The following is a 13,205-nucleotide window of genomic DNA, read 5'->3' as shown; positions in this document are numbered from 1 at the left end:
AGTGTAGAAATCTCTGTTATAAGTTTTGAATTCAAAGTCCTACTTCTTTAAACATATACATATTACCATCAACATACTTAAAGCACCAACAATGCATAATGCATTCTGCAAAGCAACTTTAATTGAAGCACCTTATACTATCCCTACATTTAAACAGCCCAGACAAAAGAGACAACAATTTAGCAAGACTAAAATGTGATAAGATATTCTCCAAAGTTGATTTTAAGGCAATCAGAGGTGTAAAGTAACTAAGTAGGCTACATTACTAAACTACTGTACTTAATCTTATAATGCTACGTTATTACATATTGTTTCAATATCAGTAAATCGTGTACTTTTACTCCACTACTTTATTGAATACCTTCGGTTACTTTTGGATTAATGATGTGAAATATAATCAACTCTTAAATCAGAATGTAGTCATTAAGACTAGCTGCACCTTTACCAGCTTTGATAAACACATGAATGCATCAATAATTATAATCAAAACATAATATATTATTCTGAAATGAGCCAACTTTTCAATGAGTACTTTTACTTTTGGTACTTTAAGTATACTTTGATGCCAATACTTTTGTACTTTTACTTGAGTAACATTTTGAATGCAGGACTTTAACTTGTAACCGAGTATCTGACCTCTGAAGGCAAGAGGACTGAACTTGAGTATTTCCAGTTTGTGCAACTTCCACTTCCACTTCTTCCACATACATTTCAGATTCCATCATCATCTTACGATACATTTATTTGACAGAAACTAGGCAACACATGTTGAGTTTGACTACAGTATGGTTTATCTATATTGTTGCTGCTTCATTTGTCTGTTTATTGACTAATCAAGTATTTGTTTCTGTAGATTAAACAAACAGTATTTGGACCAGTTAAAATCAGCTCCAACAAGAACTCTGTTAAGTACTGTTTACATGTATCATTAACAATCACCCTTTAATCATGCTGATACTCCTGCTGCCCTTTTATTATAAAGGACCTGTGATTAAGTATTTTGTACACTGTGATGTGGCTATTTTACCAGTTAAATGATCTTAATACTTCTTCTAACCCTGTCTACTACACCCCCCCCCTCTTTTGTTCACACACCCTTCCACTTTCAGGGCTTTTGTCAGGGATCCTGAAATAATAAGCAGGTGTGATGTGTGCGTTGGTCCTCTCTGGGTGGCTGGAACAGAAACGTTATTGCTAAAGTGGGAACAGATAGGTGCTAGTGGCTAAACTTAACGTGCTGTAAATCACACACATGTGCACACACACACACACACACACACACACACACACACACACACACACACACACACACACACACACACACACACACACACACACACACACACACACACACACACACACACACACACACACACACAGTGGCGAGACAACATGTGTGCCCATGCATGCCTTGACTTAAGCCTTTTGTCCGGCGCTGCATGGCCTCCCACTTGGTTTCTCTCTGTTCTACACAGTGTATGATTTTGCCTTGTAAGACTAAACTTATGATTGAGGCAGAGTGGGATGCAAAGTGTGTTTGATTGTGTGTGTGTGTGTGTGTGTGTGTGTGTGTGTGTGTGTGTGTGTGTGTGTGTGTGTGTGTGTGTGTGTGTGTGTGTGTGTGTGTGTGTGTGTGTGTGTGTGTGTGTGTGTGTGTGTGTGTGTGTGTGAAAGCAGCAGGAATTGTAACGGGGCAGCAGCAGCGTTGGTAATGGCTGATCAGCTGGTATGGCGAGTATTCAGGGCGGGGGCAGTGCATTGTCCTCTCATAGCTCCAACAATGCCCCTCTGAGCAGGCCACACATCTACCAGTCACGGGCCTCTCTCTCACTTTCTGCCTCTGCTTTTCTTTCTGTCTGCCATATTTATTCAGCTTGTAGTGAAGTGTAGAGGGATGTGATAGCACTGTCCCTGACCTTTGGCTCAAATGTCAAGGTCAACCCTTTACCACAGTTAATATCAGAGCATGTATAACTCCAAACACATGACTTCCTTATCACTCTAAAACATTCATTCATTCATAACTTTTTTCGGGTCTTGTAAAGCTTGTTGTTGTATAGTTTTTACTCCTATAGGCTAAAGGTTAAAAGCCTACCTTTTATTTTATTATATTTTACACATTTTACATTCATCTATTAGTCGCATTCTGGATGCAAAACAGTCACATATGATTTAATGTAGGCCATTCATTTGTTTAATCATAAATTCCATAAATCAAATCTGAAACCATTTATTGACAATTAATTTGATAACGTTTAAAGGGGCCCTATTCTGAGCTTGTTCAGGTTCATATGTATTTTGTGCCTCTACTAATACATGTTTCCATGTTTTAATGTTCAGAAAGGTCTTTATTTTTCTCATACTGCCTGTGCTGCAGCACCTCTTTTCACCCTCTGTCTGAAACCAGAGCCCAGTCTGCTCTGATTGGTTAGCTCGCCGTCTCCGTTGTGATTGGTCAACTGCTTAGAGATGTCCCGGCCCTTAGCATATGTTGGAGTGCTAGCCACTAGAAGCGCGAGTGTTACAGAGTGATGTCACTTTTCAAAGGACTATAATGGAGGCGTTTCAGGCAGGGGGTAAGTGTGTGGGAAAGAAACTCCCTCTGGCATGAACTTTGGGATTTTAGCCTTTTCAGACCATTTACATGCACAAAAACCTATAAAACACAAACAAATAAAACCCCTAAAAACGTAATCGATACTACTGATATTTCAGAGTCTTCATTGCATGGACATGTTTTGGTCTGTTTGTTGAATACAACTAATGATATCTGGAAATAAATGTCCTTTTTTCACTCCGTCTCACATTTTTATGCTAAACACTTAATCCAATAATCAAAAAAAGAATCAACACATCAATCAAATATTAAACTAATATTTATATCCTGTCTAAATTTAGTTTTCAGTTGCTGGAAGATGTGCTTTTATCATTAGTGTCAATAAAAGGGATCTTATTAAAGTGATGACATACTACTTATAAATAGACTTCATTACAATTCTGTCTTTTGTGTTTCATCTTAATATTTATTACGTATTAAGTATTACATGCTCTTCATCTTAAAGTATTTTCAGCAGTGGGGTGGTCATCCCTGTTATACCATCACTGATGAAAAGACACCCTCCTGTGGACTTCTAATGTAACTGAAACCTTGTACAGGCCTAAAGTGTCGATGCATGCCAGCAATTTGTCAATGACGCAGGGAAAGTTCAGAATACATTTGGAGTCAAATAATCTACATTTGAAGAGAGGCTGGGAGTAAAGGTTGCTGCAAGAACAGTTGATCACAAAAGAGTTTCAACTGAAGCTAACTACATTTTATATTATTGCTGGAGTCGGAGATCTTCAATGGATTAGATTCACACCAAGTGTATTTGTATTTTTATTACCTGCCGTCACCAACAGAGAGCAGCAGAAGACAATAGACACACAGGATGTTTTTGCAGCCTGTTCCTTTCAGGATAGTTAACAGATGTGGGCTATGTGGGAGAAGCTTCAGTCTTCTTATGAGAAAGAATTGTTTGGAAACAATATCGGATGCAATTTGGTAAATTATGTATCTTAAATTTACAATTTACTGTCAAACAGAAGTTGCTCTGATAGCAGGCGGTTTGTTCATGACATTTGTTGTCGGGACAATAATGGGTTGTTAAACCAGTGGGGATAAGTAACTCAGTACATTTGTAATCTACTAATATTATATTTTCTGAAATAATTCTGTAAAATTAGTAGGCTTCTTTACTTGTTGTACTTCATGTATTTTTGCTAATATTTCTCGTTGAATTTTATTTAAGGGAATATTTTAATATTTCTTCCACCACTGATTAAAACTGTTCTATATTTGACAATATCTTTATTGGTAAATGTACTCAAGTACTATAGTTTATCACAATTTGGAAGTAAATTGTGTACTTTTCGCTAGTTACTATTTACTTCCAAAAAAACTATACACAAAAATAGGAGCATTTCAAATACGATGCATGTTACAGATCAAACGACTGATATTTATAAAAATACTCTTATATGAAACAGTCACACTTAGCTCTATGTCATAAACTCCATTTAAATACTGTTAAAAAGTTAAAGCACCAGAAATAGGATCTCTTAATATTATCCATAGTTATACACTGCAGCAAAATTAGAACTTATTTTATATTTATACCTTATCTTTATTTATTTGTATATACTGTATATGTTTGGCAGAGAAGACTTTACTCTGTACTTTCACTTTTTGAATGCAGGACTTTTGATTTAATGGTGTACCATTACATTGTGGTTCACTCAATTAAAGGATCTAATTTTTCCACCACTGTTTCTACGTTTTGTTTCAAATCTATTCATTAATTCCATATGTTACTCAAACCATCATGTTTTAGCTGCTTGGCCTACCTTTTCATTGCACTTAACCTATTACTCTTTTTATCTCTGTCTGTGTGTCCCTGACTCCGTGACGTGAGTCCAGCAGCAGCTCACCTGGCTGAGGGGCTCATGCTAATCTAAAGCCGATTAGGCCTCTTATCTACTCAGTGCTGGTTATGTGCTTTGCTCCAACAAAAATACGGCGCGGAGTTGGCCTCTTTACTTCTTTGCAGCTGACTTTTCCTAGCCCCCTATCTGCTAAAAAACACTGATTTTCACACAGTGGTTTCCTGATATGTGTTTGCAGTGTATGTCGAGCTCAGATAAGATGTAACTTAGTGGACTGTGTTTCAAAAGATCAACAGTTGGTTGCTATTTATCAACATATGTGCTGAAGGGATCAAGGGATTTGTTATTTTCCATCTTTAAACGTCAAGGCTCATTATAGACCGGATTTAAGACACAGAAATATCAGATTGTGCATTAAATCAAAACACCACACAACCGATTGAAATGAAAAAGTCCTTTTTAAACACACACATTCACTCTATAGTTTGTGAATGTATCTGGTTCAACCCCCCCCTTCCTTACACTGGACATGTGAAGAGTCATCCAATGTCCTGAAAGCAGTAATGCCATAATTGGCCTGATCCTATTGACTTAATCAGGAACCCTGCGGCACTCACAGCATGCCTCGCCTCTTGATCTCAGGTTTGTGCGACTCAAGGTCGGGACAATACAACGTTGTTATTTCACTATCAAATAACATTTCTAAAATTCTTTATTCCTTTTTATAATTCTCATTCTACACAGACTCACAAAGCCAAGAAAAAAAATGGAAAAAACTTTACAGGGATTTCAATAAAAGATTTAGCTTAATTACATTATTTAAAAAAGTTAAATATATTTCATCATTTCTACACTATGTACAAACACAGCAACCCAGGTTGTTGGAATTTACATACATGTGTCTTAATATACAGATACTGAATGCACAAGGGACACACCAAAGAGGGTCTGAGATTACAGAGCAGGGGTCAGGAGCCAAGATTTAGCTGCCAATTTCAGTCGCCCTCCACAGGTTTGGAGTTGGCCCTGCCTCTCTACAGGGCTCACATCCCAGTTCCCATGACTCACTAATCGACCATACGCCGCAACATTCATGCATTATTCATACCGATTCATTCAATTGATAATTTTACTCCATCTCAGGAGCTTATCCAGTCTTCGTTTGGGACAAAGTCGGACTGGAGTGTAAAAAGAGCTGAGTGGATATCATTTGTTACCATTATGAGCTACAAGCCAACGTCTAGAAGTCAATCAAAAACAAAATATCTTTTGGGCTGTTAAATACCTTCCATCATTCCATGAGAGGGGGGGTTGCATAGCAACCACCATCCCCGCCAAACTATCCGATAACATTACAATATTTTACTCGTGATTGCAAAGCATCTGATATTTATCAATACATATCACATTTTTTTTTTTTTTTGTAAAGATCCAAACCCCACGGATCCAACATTTCTTTAAAAGAATGCTGAAAGCAGGGCTGGAGCCTCAGATGGAATTGATTGGTTGGGGAAAAACCAAAATGTAAAATTACAACATTACTCACCCTACACATTATCTCTCTCTATGAATATATAATTATTTACGCAAGGATTCCATTTGAAAGGGGTCCATTTTGAAAGGAGTTCATAGCTGAGTATGTTTGTGTGTGGTAGTGTCGACATAATGAATGTTGGTAGAAAAACGCTTAGATCTGATTTGTCCCCTTCCTCTCCTCTTTAGGTGGGAGTTGTGTCAGTTTTTGCAGGAGGGGTTAGCTCAGCTCACCGTGGCCACCCCTGCCTCGGCCTCCTCCACCTTGCCACCTTTGCTCATTGCCTTCATGTTGGCCATGATGTCGGTGAACGTCTCCCCCACTGTCTTCTCCAGGATCCAGCCCTCGCTCTCGCTCTCTGGGTCCTCAGGGTTCACCAGGCTGGACAGAGAGCTGTTGATGTACTGCAGGCCGATGGTCACAGCAATCTGAAACAGTGAGAAATACATATCAGAACACCTGAACACTAGGAAATCACAGATTCTTCTGATGAGGACAATCTCTGGCAACATGTTTAAAGGTGTTGTTTGTAATCATACGATAAGTAAAAATAGAATCTTGTGGCAACCACAATATCCTATCAACTGCTTGCTGTCAAGGGACCGGAGGAATAAAAACGCATAGGTGAAAAAATACTACATTATAAATTAAAATTAGAGTTGCATATTTTGAAGATTGATCAAACCTTTGGATCACTTTTACGCAAATATGCCAACATTGTTCCAGTAAATAAAAATGGAGAACATAATCAGCAGATTACAGTTGCAGGCTTTTTAGATTACAATGGAAATATCTAGAAACTTTTTTTTTGTATTAGTGCAGTGTGAGTGACATAGTAAAAGAAGGTACATAGTTGTATTTATATTGTGTTCTAAATATGATATATTGGTACATTTTGAAAGAAAATTACATTGCATAAATAAGATCCCTCAATGTATAGACATTAACAATATAATAAAGAAAACTGAGGCTTTGAGTTGTATATTTAATGTATGTGTTTAACATTTTCTAAAGCTAGATATTGATGTATTTTATGTGAATATGTTTCTGTGCATATGTGTTATGTAAGTGTGGTTTGTATGAGTGATCGGTGAGAGGGAAATGCATAAAGAAGTAGAACAAATAAATGTGAAAATTCGTTTTTTCTTTCTTTTTTTATCCCTAATTATTCAGCATACATTTTTTACTTTAGTTTGTATCATTATTTTGTTCCTTTACCCTAATTTTCTATTTTCTGTTTGTCAAATTATGAAAAATAAGGTATTTACAGCCTGAGGTCAACTCTATCATTAGAAACGTTAAGTAGTAATTTAAGACCGTGACTTCAGATGAGATTGTGAGCTAAAGCTGCAGGAAGTGTGTCTGTCCTTGTCACCTCCCGTAGATTAACCCATCACTCCATCTCTGAGCACACTAATGTGTCAGTATGGAGACTCTTGCGTAACATCTCTTAAATCTGAGATTCTTCCAACTGTGCGTCTGATCAGCTTCCAGGGGGTCGCTACATCTAGAACAAGAGCTTGTTTGCTGGACAGACAGAGGTGTCGTTGAGTTGATACAGGGACTCACTGACTATCACTGACTTTGAGGATGTATGTGTAAATGTTTATCACTTTTAACTGCAGTGGAGTTAAGATTATTGGACCTCGACAACAACAACAACAACAATCGAGGTTGGTAGAGGATGTTCCGGCCGTAGGACAGCTGTAGGATTAACATTTAGGTAAAGAGTGGCAGGTGAGATGCTGTATGTAAGCTGCATGTGCGTACATGCCAAAGGTGGTGCAGGGTAACCTAACAGAAGGTAAAGAGGATAGACTCTTTATGGACGATGCAGTAACAGATGATGGCAGAGGCGGAGTTAGGAAAGGAAGGAGGTGATGGATGACAGATGTGCCAACTGGGCCAAGGCTAAGCATGTTTAAGCACAAGATCGTCATCTCACGCCATACTACTAGTCCTCATTTGACTCCTGAGCAATTTTATTCAGCCCCCACTGAATTGTTTGGCAAAAAGATACATCATATTTAATCATCAATAAATTGACCCCCTTACTTCACATGGATGTTTGAGTCTTTATCTCTTATAAAATCAGAAAGTACTGATACAAAGTAACTTTGTGTCACCTGTGTCACCTGTGAACGTTTACATTTTTAATATGGAATTGTTGCTGCTTGTGGGAGTTTGAGGGAAAATACCAACTGCCGTTCTTAACAACCGCCAGGTAACTGTGGGTGTGTTCATCAATGAGCCCTGTTACATCTTGGCCAATGAGGCAAAGATGGTTTAATGCTAGAAAATGTACTTGGACAACTTGACCCAAATGGGACAATAATCAAGCATCAATTTTACAAGGGACAAACTTCAAGATGGAAGACTCACAAATCCATGTCTGGTTAATTTCTCTACCTTCATTGAATTTCAGATTGTTAGTGAGAAAGTCCTTGTGATAGCTAGGTGATAGTGTAGGTTTTCGGGACTTACAATTATGGAATACAAAACAGACTGTATTGAGGTACACAATTATAATTTTCTTGCGTGAATATTTGTGTTGTGTGCATCACTAGCCCTGACCTGAAGCATGGTGACCAACAAGACCAGGGCTCCGATGGTGTTCATCAAGCCTCCGTAGTAGGACACCATGGCTTCACGGCAGCCGCGCTTCCATACGTTGAGTTCCTCCGTGTAGTGGTCGTAGCTGTAGTGGGCAGTGTTGTTGGTCATCTGGCCCTGAATGCAGGGTCTGGGGGAGCTGGGGTTACAGCAGCTGAACGGGACTCCATCCATCAGATACTGGCCGTCCACGTTGCTCCCAATGCGGCTAAGAGGATAAGGCAAAGTTCCACGTTAATGTCTCATTAAGATTGGCGGGAGGTGAAAGGGATTAAAGATCAGGAACTGTATTGACGTATGTGTGAACTAGTTAATTGCATTTGTACTATGAGTATAGGGCATTAGATATTTTCAGTTGGGTTATAAAGTATCCCTTGAATATTTAAAAAAAGACCAAACTGCTGTTGGTCATACAGGCATTGATCAAACTCTGACCTTAATCAAGACTATTTATTTCAACGACTGAATATAATCTAATTAAAACACATCTAATGAGTATAAGGTATTTAAGGCAATCGTAACAATGCTATGCATAACTCCAAACCCAACATTCTTGCCAATTAATTGTAACATCTCTGTTAAAGAGGATAAGCATATATCAAACTTTAAACCATCACAAAATTAGGATGATTGCCGAGTTTATTAAATGGTTTGTATTGCTTCAATTGTGTTAATTGTATATTATTCCCTTATTTTTTTCTTGTGTGAAACAACACTGTCACTGGTGTACAAGACTCATTTTCATTTACTGTAAATTGGTTTGCAGTAAATGACTGAATTAAAACCATTAATGTTTATTGATAAAATGTCTCAAATTGTGTTTAAAGGGCCTTACACAGATCTTGCTAACTGTTATTGATGGTAGTAGGTCAATGGAAAGACGGGTAGGATTGTATCACTAAGACATGAGATAGTCAGAAATGGATCAGTGGTGTTTAGAAACATCAACAAGCCAAAAATAACGCCCCAGATAAGACTTTGGGCATTACTACAGAACACAGAGTACTTACAACCCTATAAAGGATAGGGATCAGTTCTGGATACTAGTCACAGCACTATTAAGAAGAAGAACACTGGAAGAGCACAGACCTCTGTCAAGGCCAAATGCACTAGCTTAGAATGTTAACAAAAGTGAATAATAATTTGTAGACGCCCTGTGATTCGGATCCGCTTCAACATAAAATGAGTTATTTCTTGGCACATGTTACACTGTTCTTCAAAGTTTAATGAGAAATCAGGCCAGTAAGTAATCCTATTGACAAACAACCCAACCAGAAAACAAATTACCAACTCGACATAGGTAATTGGATAAATGGCTGAACTGATATTGGAGGATTTTAAGGATTGGATTTGGTTCAAAAGAAAATACTCTTCAAAACTTAAAAATAAGCAATTTTTGAGAAATATATTCCAATAATACTGTCCTATAATTATTTAATCTCTATTTAGCCGAGAATGTCCCAGTGAGACAATATCTCTTCTTCCAGGCAGTCCTAGATAGTGCTTATACTGATCATAGAAGCTACACATTGTTGTGTTGCCAGGTCCTCTGATGATTGAACAGGACCCTAACCCTAACCCTAACCCTAACCCTAACCCTGAAGGACGTGGACTCTGTAATCCTTAAGATTAAACACTATGTGCCAGTGCTCAAAATTGTTCCCTGTACAATACTCGTCGCCAATCCTATCTGGTACTTCAATCAATGTAGATATGAACATTTTGTCAGAAAGAGGCCACATATCACTGGAGTGGAACAAGGTCCTGTTAATCCCGCTCATGCCTTTTTGACCTTTGAATCTTTTTCTGTCCCTAATCACCTCCTTAAGTCCCTCCTTCTCACCTTTATCCAGAAAACTGCCTAGTATCCTCTTCCACCCTCACGGCTCCCAATGCCATGTCCTCATTGCTGTCATCATTTCGTTATTCTCAGTGGACGAAAGGGAATAATGCACCTGCTTTGACCTTCACCTGAAATCCACTTATACTATCCCCTAAAGGACCTGACCACCCCGTGGAGGTCGGTGAAAGGGTCCTTTAGACACACTGAGATAGTACATGCAGCTTAAATGTCAACCTCTTTAAGCCTTTCTCCTGTCGCCTAAAACAGGAATATCTAACATTTAATCTCAAATTCTTAAAGGTTATGATGCAGGATTTAGTTATGAATTCGCGTTTCGCAGTATTGGCAATACTATGTTTAAAATGTGGGTATACCAATAAAGCCCCTTTGTATTGTATTGTGAAAATGAATTTGCGTCACTTACTCTTTGACTTCCTTTGCGCTGAAATCCAGGTAGCGGTTGCTTACCCACTGAATCTCAAACCAATCTCTGTAGTAGTCGTTTCCGCAGCATCTGAATTCCATCTGCATCAGGTCCAGGGTCCTCTTCATGTAGCATCGTCCTGGTGTGTCCGTGTCCTTGTAGAACTTCATGCCATTCTTCAGCCCCTCAGCCAGGGTGTACTGCAGCGGGATCCTCATCACAAAACACAGCAGGGCTGTGACAAACAACAGGCCGTTGAACCCCACGCAGAACATCAAGAAGGGCTTCAACATGGGCTTCCATTTTATAAACTTGGAAGGGTCCAGGGAGTCGTAGCAGACTTTGCCTCCAAAAGCGTTGACGCCACAGGCTATTAGACCCATTAATATAAGAACGTTGGGCAGCAAGTGGCTCTCGTTGTTGTCCATAAGTTCTGAGCGCTTTCGCAGCTCGATCTTAAAGAACAGCCCCATGCTGAAGACCAGCACACCGGCCATTACGGCGAACCAGTACAGGAACCATATTGTCTGAGCGAGCTTTACTCGCTTCTTCATGTCAAACTTTACCAACATCAAAGCCATTGTTGAAGCTGTAATGTGTCCTCACCCAGTAAAGAAAATACTCAAAATTACGATCTAGAACAGCAGGAGCTCCAAGGTGTTGTTGAACACGCCAACCTGCAGTTCCTGTTTCCCGGTCCCTTTGCTATCAGGGTCTCCTCTGGCTGGTCTAAAGGCAAAATAGGAATCAGCTCAGCCTGTAATCCATCGCATAGAAAAACAGCAGAGATGAAGAACCCAGGAGAAACCGGGAGCAGCGTAGTAAAGTTATTTCTTAAAAGCTATCTCCTCTCCCATTGTGACAGAAACATCCACTTTCACCAGGCTATTTTTCCCCAATTTTTACCGTTTTTTCCCTCCCCAGCACGCAGGTGAGGTTAATCGTGATGTTGCGTTCTCCTGGAAAGGTGGAGGATTGCCTAAGATCCTAATGATTAAACTCAAAGTTTCAGTACGTCATTCTAAGCCTCTGTAAGCAGCCTAACCAATTTTCAGAAATCCCTTCATACAAGATGAGCCTGATCGTAAGCCGTTGCCAAGGGCCATAATTGGTTTGAGCGTTCACGTGGTCATGGGTGCCTAGATCGAACACACCGTGGAGCTGTAATGGCATCAGATGAAGCCTGACAAAGACCATGGACATGAAAGTGGAGTTAATAATGGAACATGTTCATTCACAGTTTGCTGGCATTCAACACAAGCCGGATGTCTTCCCAGGGGAGTAAATACACCACTCGCCCTAGTAACCCATTCACAGAAACATTTGATGGATAAAAGTTAAACCCATCAAAAGATCACACATCAATAAACATGCACATAAGATTGTTGTAGAAAACATCATTTCACAAGCCAATACATATTTTTAAGTGCTCTCAATTAGCTTATTGTCTAATTGTCACTTATTATCTTGGCAGTTCGATTAACACTCTGGCACAAACTCAAGTCAGATGCTCATGTTGACAAAAGCCGCGCCTTTAGCTGAACGGCCTCTTTGACTCCTTCATACTTCACCACACCATTGCTTACTGCACAAGCTGAATTGTTGTTGTTGCTGGAAAATTCCGTTATAACGTATTGATGGCAAAGCTGCCTCTCTAATTAGATTTTTAATCCAGGCCTTATCTGTATTTTTAACTGTTTTTATAACCACATTTATGGTTATTAAAATAATGCTGTTTTTCCTGTCTTCAATTACTCAAGATTACAATGAAGCAGTTTCCCTTTGTATTAAACATGCTACAATGCAAATTTAAAACCAAACGTCCCACTTTCTTTTTCCTCTCAACGCTACAACAATGGGCCAAATTCAACTCACAGCCCCTTTGCAATTTCATAATGTCACCTTACTGTCTTGTTTTGTATCGTCTTAGTCTGTCTTTGTATTATCATCTTTTAATTTCAGAATTCTTCTGATGTATCTTATACAGATGTGGATTTTAAGTGAACAGTAACAAGTCCTGCTCTTAAGCATGAGTAATTAATCATGTAAACTATAATGAAGAAATATGACGATAAGTGTTGTAAAAAATTATAGGATTTGTGAATTATTAGTTTTATTTTTCAATATTGTCCTTCTGTATCTGTTTGTGTAGTGTTCACAAATGTTGCCACAGAAGATGGACAGACAGAAATATGGACTATTTCTATACACTGATGTATGCTGTACTGTATGTACATCAACTTTTGTACTCTTTGTCGTGCTTAAATTGTACAAAATGCTTTGTGATCTACTTCATAATATTTGTGTTTCTTTGTAAGAGGGCTATGGTATCATTAGGAAACACCAGAAACAAACAAACAAACATG

General features: G+C 38.7%; 1 protein-coding gene across 1 annotated transcript; it reads right to left on the bottom strand.

Annotated features, from left to right (window-relative positions):
* Positions 1-6,183: 6,183 nt before the first annotated feature.
* prph2a (peripherin 2a (retinal degeneration, slow)) lies at positions 6,184-11,420 on the bottom strand. Its single transcript, XM_034108188.1, has 3 exons — positions 10,840-11,420; positions 8,534-8,780; positions 6,184-6,387 (listed from the first exon to the last, which is right to left on the bottom strand). The coding sequence occupies exons 1-3, from the start codon at positions 11,418-11,420 to the stop codon at positions 6,184-6,186; spliced, it is 1,032 nt and encodes a 343-aa protein (XP_033964079.1).
* Between the last annotated feature and the right edge of the window lie 1,785 nt (positions 11,421-13,205).

Source organism: Pseudochaenichthys georgianus, chromosome 19 (assembly GCF_902827115.2).
Source record: "Pseudochaenichthys georgianus chromosome 19, fPseGeo1.2, whole genome shotgun sequence".
NCBI lineage: Eukaryota > Metazoa > Chordata > Actinopteri > Perciformes > Channichthyidae > Pseudochaenichthys > Pseudochaenichthys georgianus.
This window is presented reverse-complemented; position numbering and strand designations above follow the sequence as displayed.